This window comes from Lycium ferocissimum, chromosome 10 (genome assembly GCF_029784015.1).
Source record: "Lycium ferocissimum isolate CSIRO_LF1 chromosome 10, AGI_CSIRO_Lferr_CH_V1, whole genome shotgun sequence".
In the NCBI taxonomy this organism is placed as follows: domain Eukaryota; kingdom Viridiplantae; phylum Streptophyta; class Magnoliopsida; order Solanales; family Solanaceae; genus Lycium; species Lycium ferocissimum.
The window spans coordinates 32695302-32704757 of NC_081351.1; the positions used below are offsets into that span (position 1 = coordinate 32695302).

Consider the following 9456-nt stretch of genomic DNA (forward strand, 5'->3'; position numbering starts at 1 on the left):
AATAATTAAAAATAAAATTATTTTTAAAATAAAAATAACAAAATGTGGCATGATTCATGACACTAGTGTCAATGCTTGATGACAGCTAAATCATTATCGAAAGCATGCAAATTTTGTGATAAATTAATGAACTATCGAGACTAAGCTAGCAGATACGATTAAACATCATTGTCAATTTTGGATGTTTTTCAGATGCATCATACAATGCAATATTATATATTTTCACGACGGGGTTCTATATTAGTCAGTTAATTGACTACTTTCTCACCACTATTATTCAGCTGAACATTCACCGCTATCTTGTTACTCGTCGAAGAAATGGTACAGGCATGTTTTACATAAAATTATTTCAAAGTGAATGGTAGAATATGTCTCTTGAGAATATTGCTGTCTTATGATATACCACTATACTAAATGAAGTTGTTTCCCTAATGTCATAAACAAAGTACTATTAATGGAGAAAATATCATGTCTAATCAATATCAAATTATATGCGCATAATCAAATATCATCATCTGAAATACTTCTTCTGATCCATATTATCTATCTTTTAAAGTTTTTTACACGGTGATTAAGAAAAAATATCAAATAGCTTTATTCACACAAAAATGTATCTACAATTCCCCTTTATCTCTATCTAAGCGTCTCACGCAAATTAATCGTACTTCATTCATTACAGTAGTAATAATAATCCTAAATAGTAAATAACTTGTCTTTTTAAAACGTCAAACATTTAAAACAAATTCGATTTATCAAATAAATTCATAGTATTTAATATCAGAGGCGCGCAGTTTGACTGGAGGAGTAAATTCTTCTTACAAGAAAGATAAATGGAACTTACTGGTAAAATAATAAATGATATAAAGTTTAAAAAGAAAACTCTTTTTGATATCTTGACATATTTAATTTAGATTCGTGTCATATATAAAATCATAAAAAGAACTCTTCTTATTAAGATTTTCATCATTCGCTGACTCAAATTTTGAGAACTATCAAATACTAGCTATTAGACTAGTAACATTTGCATAGGGAATCAAATGCTTTAGTAAATATTACTCTATCCTTTCCAATTTAAGAGTCTTATTTTTCCTTTTGGTCTGTCCCAGAAAGAGTATCTCCTTGTATATATAGTAAGTTGACAATTCAAATAAGTGTTTCAAAAGCAATTTTGTGACTCACCTCGGGGCTCGTTATGGGCGGAGCACTAGCAAAACGCCCTGAGGCTCACGTGTGGGGTTTATTAGTTCTGCGAGGCTTACATTCTAAATACACCTAACATCCAGCGCTCGGAGCTCGCCTTAGAGTTCTTACACAAAATAAGAAGATTGAGAGTAACACAAATTACAAGCCTTAGTATTGCATATTTACTATTTGAAAATACTGTGAGGGTGGATATCAATTAACAATTTCTTTTAAAATTAGATAGCCGAGTTTTACATCTTCACTTGTCATTGGTCTTCATGTTTATGTCTCAATATGAAAGTAATTTTATTTTTATTTATGAAGAAGAAAAATATTATTTTAATTATAATACATGTTTATTGATAATTTTTTTTGTGGAGGTAAATTGCATAGTATGATAATAATGTAGTTTAAGAAATTATGATTCTTTTATTGTTTGAAAGTTAAAACGTTAGAGTTAATTTGCTTCTCATAATAGCTTTTACATCATTATGTTATTTATACTTGTAAAATCATGGTAGAAGTTTCTTTTCTATGAGTTTCTTTAATCACATTTTTAATTTTTTAAAATCATTAATGTATTTTTAAATATTTTTTTGTGTTATTATACTATTTTATTACATTATAAATTAAAAAAATTAAAGATTCATAAGCCCCATGCCTCGGGGCTTCCGTCTGGCCCCATGCTAAGTAAAACACCCCGCCTTATAAAAAACTGATTCAAATATCCTACATGGTAAGTTTAAAACCACAAGATTTAAAGGACTTTTTAGTACATTATACACATTTTTAATTTAAAACCATATGATTCAAAAATCTCTCTTTATTTCTTAAATTTCGTACCTAATCAAACTAAGACTACTTAAATTGAGACAGAGGGAGTACTTGTAACAATGTTTATACCAAACTAATAAATGCATGAAATGTGTTTGCATATACACTTTTTCACTTAGCTATAATTAAATAATACAAATTATTATCTTATTAAATTACTTAATTATGAATTTATGATAAATTGGTGCGGTTTGATATGAACATATGCGCGTAATATATTATTATTATTTTTTTAAAAAAAAGAAGGCAAAGCATGTAACGTTTGCAAATTCGCAAAAGTAACGCGTAGAACAGTAAATTGCAGTTTCGTGTGGCTTTCCAATATCTGTCCTTTTTTTCTCCTCTCAGCCCCTAACCATATCCCTATATAATATACCCATTTATTTCACCACCTAACTCCCCTAATTTCTCACTTCATACTCTTCTGTATATATATATAAAGGGTTTCTTCTAAAAGCCACTCCTCAAAAAAACCAAAAAAAGGAAAGATTAAAGAAAAACAAAGCAATGGGCGGAGGCAATGGCCAAAAAGCAAAGATGGCTCGTGAAAAGAATGCTGAAAAGATGAAAGCCCAAAAGGGTATGCTTATTTAACTTTGGTCTATAATTTTTTTGGTTCTTTTTGGATTTTTTTCGAAAAAAGATTGAATTTTTAGCTAAATCAAGATTATGGTGTATGTGCAGGAAGCCAGCTCGAGGCCAATAAGAAGGCCATGAATATCCAGGTTTTTGTTAATTCCACTGAATTTTTTATCTTATTTTGGAGTAATTTTCCCTTAATTGATTTTGACTGGTTAAAGTTTTGAAAATTTTAAGGATAGGTCTAAGTCCTGGAAGATTTTTGTAGTCTAGACCAAAATTTATTCAGATCTCTGTGTCTAGGACTGTAAAGGGGATTTTTGGTGCTGCAAATTGTGTTAATCTAATTGATCACATAGCGAAGAATTTGGATTACGTTTATACGCTATGTTATTGACTCGTAGCATCTAAGAGAAGCTGAATTGATAGCTAAAATTATGGTTAGATAGAACACAGTTGCAAGTGACGCAATAATCTTTGATGATTCATATAAGGATTAGTGGTTTTCTGATGAAAAAATGGTGCTATTGTTTACACTAATCATAGGTTTGCTTGATCTAGTTCTTGTCAAACTTTTAAGCTTGGATGTTATCACTGGTTTATTACAATTGCAACCTTGCTAATTTAGGGAACCTCGGTGTCTTCTTTGTGTGTCACGGATGAGGTAGAATTCACCTAGGTAGTCCTGTAAAGATTGATAACAATTCTAGCAAATTGGATGGTGTTTTTATAAAAACAATTACTCGTAGATCATCTGTTAATACGTGCTGTTTCTTGTGCTTCAGTTACTTTTTTTTTTTTTTTTTTTTTTTTTTTTTTTTTTTGTGACTGCTGGCCACCCCCCCCCCCCCCCCTTTTTTTTTTCTTTCCCCCTTTTTCTGAATGCTATGTAAGGCTTTCCCTATTACTTGCTATGTCTTCTTTACTTCTGTATTTTCTTTTTCCAACTGCTTTGCCATGCACTACTTGAGCCGAGGGTCTTTCGTAAAACGGCCTCTCTACCTCCACGAGGTAGGGGTAAGGTCTGTATATACTCTACCCTCCCCAAACCTCACACTGGATATGTTGTTGTTGGTGTTGTTGTAATTACTCGCAGGATAAAAGATTAATAATAATGTCTAGTTGTTTAAACAGTGATGTGAAGTTAGAAGTTAAGATAGTTATGAAGGAAGATGACTTTTGTTCATAAGTGAGAGAGTTATTTTTCCCCTTCTGGTAGAAAAAGTTTTTCGTGGAAAATATTTTGCGACTACTAAGTGACTTATTTTTTGGAAGGTATTATCTGGAAATTTTCTTCCCAGTCATACAGTTCCAATCTTTTTTTCTTCCCGGTCATACCAAACACGAGAAAAGGCCATAAATAGTCCCTGAACTATGGGAGTAGGTCTAAAATGGTCCCTGAACTATACACTTACCGGTTTTAGTCCTTTAACTATTCAAAAACTTATCAAATTTGGTCTCCGTCTATTTTTTTATTACAAACTCATAAATCATCGTTTAATCGTTAAACCATTCCTCGGACCTATATTTCTCTCACGCTTCCTTTTCCTCAAGTTTGTTCTCTAACCTCAACTTTTTTTCCTCAAGATCTCTCTCGCGTTTCGTAACCGACGGACTGCGTTGGTTGACGGAAAACCGAGAGGTCGGTTTTTTAAAAAAAAAAAAAAAAAAAAAAATCGACGGTCTCATTTTAAAAAACCGACGGTCTCATAAACTCACGAAGGTTTATGAGTTTGTTCGCTGTTTGTGTAAAAAAATAGACGGAGACCAAATTTGATAAGTTTTTGAATAGTTAAAGGACTAAAACCGGTAAATGTATTTCTTCGGGGACCATTTTAGACCTACTCCCATAGTTCAGGGACTATTTATGGCCTTTTCTCTACCAAACACATTAGTTGCAAAGAGTTTGTTTTGCTAAAGTTTTGGAAAGAAACAGAAGTCAAAAAGTCTTGCCTATTTAAGAGGGATAGAATGGGACTAATGAATTGGAGAAGCAGAAGCATGACATATGTTTTTATGATTTAGTATGGTGCCATTTGATTTCTAGTTTTCAAGATTTTCTACAAGGGACTAAAACTTGGGGTTTCTTGCTCTTAAAACGAATGATCCTGTCCAATCCAAGAACTATAATTCTTGTTGAAACTCTCTCTCTTTCCACGGGGCTAAGGGAATAAAAAGATGGTAAACAAGGAAGATGATATCTCAACACCGCTATTCAATTGTCCTAGTGCTTGCTAGTTGTCAATATGCAGCAGAATCTAAACACTGTTATTTATTTGTCCTAATGCTTGCTAATTGTCAAAGAACAAGATGGTAACAAGGAAGATGTTATCTGTTTGTTGTAACGTTTGCTAATTGTCAAATCCAGTGCAAGGTGTGCATGCAGACATTCATTTGCACCACTTCTGAAGTTAAGTGCAGAGAACACGCTGAGGCGAAGCATCCCAAAGCTGATGTGTATGCATGTTTCCCTCATCTCAAGAAATGATATGCATTTCAGAGACTGGACTAATGGCGTTTCCCAACTATGTTTCTAAATTCTGTTAACCATGATAAAGTTTGAGTCTGTTCCAAAGTTGTTTCTTAGTTCTGCTTCAAACTGTTGATGGCTACTTAGTTTGGAACTCTTTGTGAAAGATATGTTTATAATAACTGCCTCCGCCTCTCATATTCATTTCTGTTGGACTTGTCGGAATGTTGCTTTACCTTTTCAATACTGAATTGCTTATGGGAGTATTTGCTATTGCTAGGTCTAAACATTTACAACCAAAGATTGTGGTGGGGAGATAAGTAGCTTCTATCCTTAATTAGGGGTCTCGGTTTGATTCCTAGGAATGGAGTTGTCTTTGGTGGGGAGTGCCTTAATTTACCCCAACGCTGGATTAGTCGGATCCCATAGCGGGTATCGGACACCCGGTTGGAAAACCCCCAAAAAATTTCTAAACATTTAGTGTGATGTCAAATCTCATAGACTACTACATCCTTGAATAAGCCTCTGTACGGCCCATTTTTCCGCTGGCATTTTGCATTCACACCCCTGTTTGACTAGCGCTTGATGTTGTACTTGTAGATAGGTTAGTAAGTTGTTGGCTCCACATGCTATTTCCTTCTACGACATTGAAATAGAGTAAAACAGCTTAAAATCTAAAAAACTAATTCAAAATCACTTACTCGATTGGTAAGCATAACTTTTATAGTTGCTTTATATGTTGTTGCCATTGCCATATTTCATGTCACTTGTCATCTCTGCCGCACTATGGGTTAGCACCTCAATGGAGGGCTTCATTCATTGACGCAACGATCACCCTTTGAACGATCATAATAAGGTAAAGTTTGAAGATAAAGTTTGTACACAATTAATTTTGTCGGTCGCTCTAGTGAGGTTGGCGCCGAGTGGTTTGTCAACTAGATGCCCTTAAAAAACATTACGTGTCTAACCGCATGTGACTCACGCCATAGGTGGCCCATGCTTGCTTATATCTTCTCAGAACCAATATATTCAACTGCTGCTGCTGTCGAATATATTGTGACGCGATGAGATACATTGAATTTTCCGCATTCAAAAGAATTACCATAGATGACAATTTCGAGATCTATATTTCAGTAGACTTAGCCACTTAGGTATCATATAACAAAACATTAGATTTTACTTTAAATTAGCGAATTACTGATTACAACTTGACGTGCATTAAGATCAAGTTGCCTCAAGCGTTCTTGAAGTGTCATAATGCTGATATGCCTATGTTAAGCAATTTTGCTAAGCTAGCATGCAAGTTTATCATTGTGGTCTGATAGTCCAGTTCAAATTTGGAGCAAAGTTTGTATTGAATTTTTTACTATGCTCAGGCGAAAAAAGCTATGTTCAAATCGACACAGGAGTAAGGCAGTTAAGTAATTTGCTTGAATATAGAAAACGTCGATAATGAAAAAGACAATTTTGGAACAAATTTAGTATTTGTTGACATGACATTTTCCCTAAGAACAAATTTAGTACGAGTAGACTGGTGTTAAAATTGATTTTGATGCACTATGCTATATTGATGGCGATGAATGAAACTAACTTAATGACAACACTAATCAAGCTGCCCAGGATAATGCAAACTAAACATGTCCCTAGTAAGTAAGACATACTTTCATTCGTACGAATGTGGATTATTTGTATTGTTCCCTTTCATTTCTTTTGATTTAGGTAACGGGAATTTCAAACTATCAAATCCAAAGGAAAATATAACACAACCACATCTATGTAGAAAACCTAAGATGGGCTAAACCCCAACTTCTAGTTCATGATTCATAGCATTATGAACACGGCTTTCAATTCAACTTTGTTAATTGAGTTATTAAAGTACCTCATTTGCTAACAATCTAAAAAGATCAAAGAACTTATCCAATTTGCCCTTGATTCCAAGTCCCCTACAAATCCTCACATATTTTTGTAAGCAACTCTTTCAGAATTTACATAGACTTGTGCAAATCGCCTTCCTAAAATTTCAATAAGTGTCTATGAATCTCAACTGTCTGTGCATTCTATGAAAATCCATCTCAGTGTCATACTACAACAACTCATGGGTTTCTCTACCACATTTTTGTTTTCAATTTCTACTAGCATACTTTTCCTAAATATATATTGTAAATAGGCCCAGTCTAAGCAAAGAGTACAAATCAAATTGTGACAATAAACGATCACTGACACAAAATTTTGCATATGCAACTGCATGTTGGATGCCTAATCCGTGACCATCGACTGCACGATAATATTATGATAAGCTGAGACCAGCAACTTAACCACAGCAAATGAAGATCGAAGAATTAAACTGTAAAAATAAATAAGATAGAAATAATTGTTCTGTAATATATATAAACTTTTGAATCCTTTAGTCATAAGAACTTTTTATATTATAGTAAGTGGCAAAAAAAGGATTTCCACCAAGAAGGTTCTAACATGTTAGTCTAAATAAATAAAATAAAATTTTAAAAATGCATCTAATAATAATGTTTATATAAATATACATATATATATATATATATCACACACATACAAAATGTGATTTTCCTGAAGAAGGTAGTTCATAGAAGATAAAGTAAAGTTTCTATAACACATAGTGCAGGGAGAAATAGGATTTTCGTCAAGGGTTCAACATCTATTATATATTAAAAAACAAAATTTCTCTTGTATAAACTATATAATGTGATTTTTCGGTGAAGAGATTCATTCGAAACCCTTTTACGTCCTTCTAGCTTCGCCCCTGATGACAAAGATATTGTAAATCACTCTACTAAAATATTTTGGTAAGTAAAATTCAGTTGCTCGTAGAACACTTCGCCAATAAGCACAGACATTTTTATTTACATGCTTAAATCCGATTCCGGCAACTATTTTACATTGATCCTCCCCCACTTTTCAATATTCCATCTTAAAAAGATAAAATTCCAAAACTTATTTACATACTTACAGTGAAAAATCTCTCAATTTCACTTTTTAACAGTTCCACAAAATCACTAATTCGGGTAGTGCTGAGGAAGCCGAAACCGAACCTGAGAAGCTGGAGATCTAACAGCAACACCATGCCAACATATGCCACCTCGACAAAACTCATCTGAATGATGACGTGGCTGGTTGTTGTTATGCTGACTCGGATGATGATGATGATGACGTGTCAAAGCATACTTAGCTTTACGTGACACATCCCACGTCAGACTCAAAATCAATACACTTCCTACAACTGCTGTCGATACAATCAGCACAAAAACTCCACTGTAACTCTGTCCAGTCATCAATCCATATGCCTTCATTGCTGCTATAACCAACAGGTACAACGTTGTTAAATTCCCTACAACTGTGTCTGAAATCGCCATCTTTTGTCACCAAATTAATTGAAAAATGGAATTTTGGTAAATTTGAGTCAACTGTTTATAGTGATAATGAAGGGGTTTATGGTATGGAGTGAAAATTACGAAATATAAGGGTTGGGCGTGGGCGTGGGCGTGGGCGTGGGGGTGTTTAAGATAATGCTATGGGTTTTGGGCTTATCTTCTCTCTATTTATTATTGTATTGTATTTCTCAGTTTTTGGTGTTTTTGAGGAAAGGGAAAGGAGGGGTAATGAATCTGATTCAGTACCCAACTTATAGAGACTAATACATTGGTTGATAATTATGACAGTCCAAAAATGTGAAGACGTGTGTCTAATTAAGGGTACGGTGGATATTATAAACTTATGTTACGTGGCTGCACAACATTCCTTATTGCAACTTTTAAGACAGCCAATTATGTCGTCATTTCATTCTTGACTTACTTTGAAGGCAGTACAAGGGTTAATTTCTCTACATAAAAAAGGATAATTTGGGGCACAAGAATTCGTGACCTAAATCTCATACCTTTTTAAACCCCTCCCTCAGGTAAGAACATATTAGAATTTGGTGCTAGCAGCCCCTCTTGTCTACCATTATTTTACTTTAAGACTCTCCTGTTACATACAATTTAATGTACTTCTTATATTATTTTCATAATAAGAGAAAACAAATAACTTAAAAGGAGAAGTGTACTTATCAATAATTAACATGAATCAGCACTAAGGGTATTTTAACCATTAATAAAATAGGCAAAAAATATAAGGTTTTAGCTCTAAGTCTCAACAGGTGCCGAATAATTGAGTTGCGTGATTTTTCCATTTAAGTCTTAATGGGTAAAATTATTTGAACTTGTACAAAATAATAGAGTCGCGGGTAAATTGATCCAAATAGTAGAAGAATTACATGTTTACTAGTTTCTCGGTAACTATGGATGTACTAATTTAATGTGTCAACTTGTCTTAGGTTTTGGGTAGGGGGTCTTAATGGGGACTTCGCTTTTGTGCGACGT

General features: G+C 33.7%; 2 protein-coding genes across 2 annotated transcripts; one reads left to right on the forward strand and one right to left on the reverse strand.

The window, feature by feature from the left end:
- Positions 1-2467: 2467 nt before the first annotated feature.
- On the forward strand, positions 2468-5269 carry LOC132033460 (uncharacterized protein At2g23090). The gene is made up of 3 exons (XM_059423437.1): positions 2468-2596; positions 2701-2741; positions 4964-5269. The coding sequence occupies exons 1-3, from the start codon at positions 2524-2526 to the stop codon at positions 5081-5083; spliced, it is 234 nt and encodes a 77-aa protein (XP_059279420.1). The 5' UTR covers positions 2468-2523; the 3' UTR covers positions 5084-5269.
- Positions 5270-6907: 1638 nt separating this feature from the next.
- On the reverse strand, positions 6908-8769 carry LOC132033459 (uncharacterized). Its single transcript, XM_059423436.1, has one exon. The coding sequence runs from the start codon at positions 8449-8451 to the stop codon at positions 8095-8097; it is 357 nt and encodes a 118-aa protein (XP_059279419.1). The 5' UTR covers positions 8452-8769; the 3' UTR covers positions 6908-8094.
- Positions 8770-9456: the final 687 nt, after the last annotated feature.

What these genes read in the sequence shown, in the direction of transcription:
- LOC132033460 (XM_059423437.1), top strand. Translation starts at nt 2,524, where the DNA reads ATGGGCGGAGGCAATGGCCAAAAAGCAAAGATGGCTCGTGAAAAGAAT. An exon ending in AAAGATGAAAGCCCAAAAGG is followed by an intron (nt 2,597 to 2,700) that starts GTATGCTTATTT and finishes GTGTATGTGCAG; the next exon opens with GAAGCCAGCTCGAGGCCAAT. An exon ending in AGAAGGCCATGAATATCCAG is followed by an intron (nt 2,742 to 4,963) that starts GTTTTTGTTAAT and finishes TGTCAAATCCAG; the next exon opens with TGCAAGGTGTGCATGCAGAC.
- LOC132033459 (XM_059423436.1), bottom strand. Translation starts at nt 8,451, where the DNA reads ATGGCGATTTCAGACACAGTTGTAGGGAATTTAACAACGTTGTACCTG.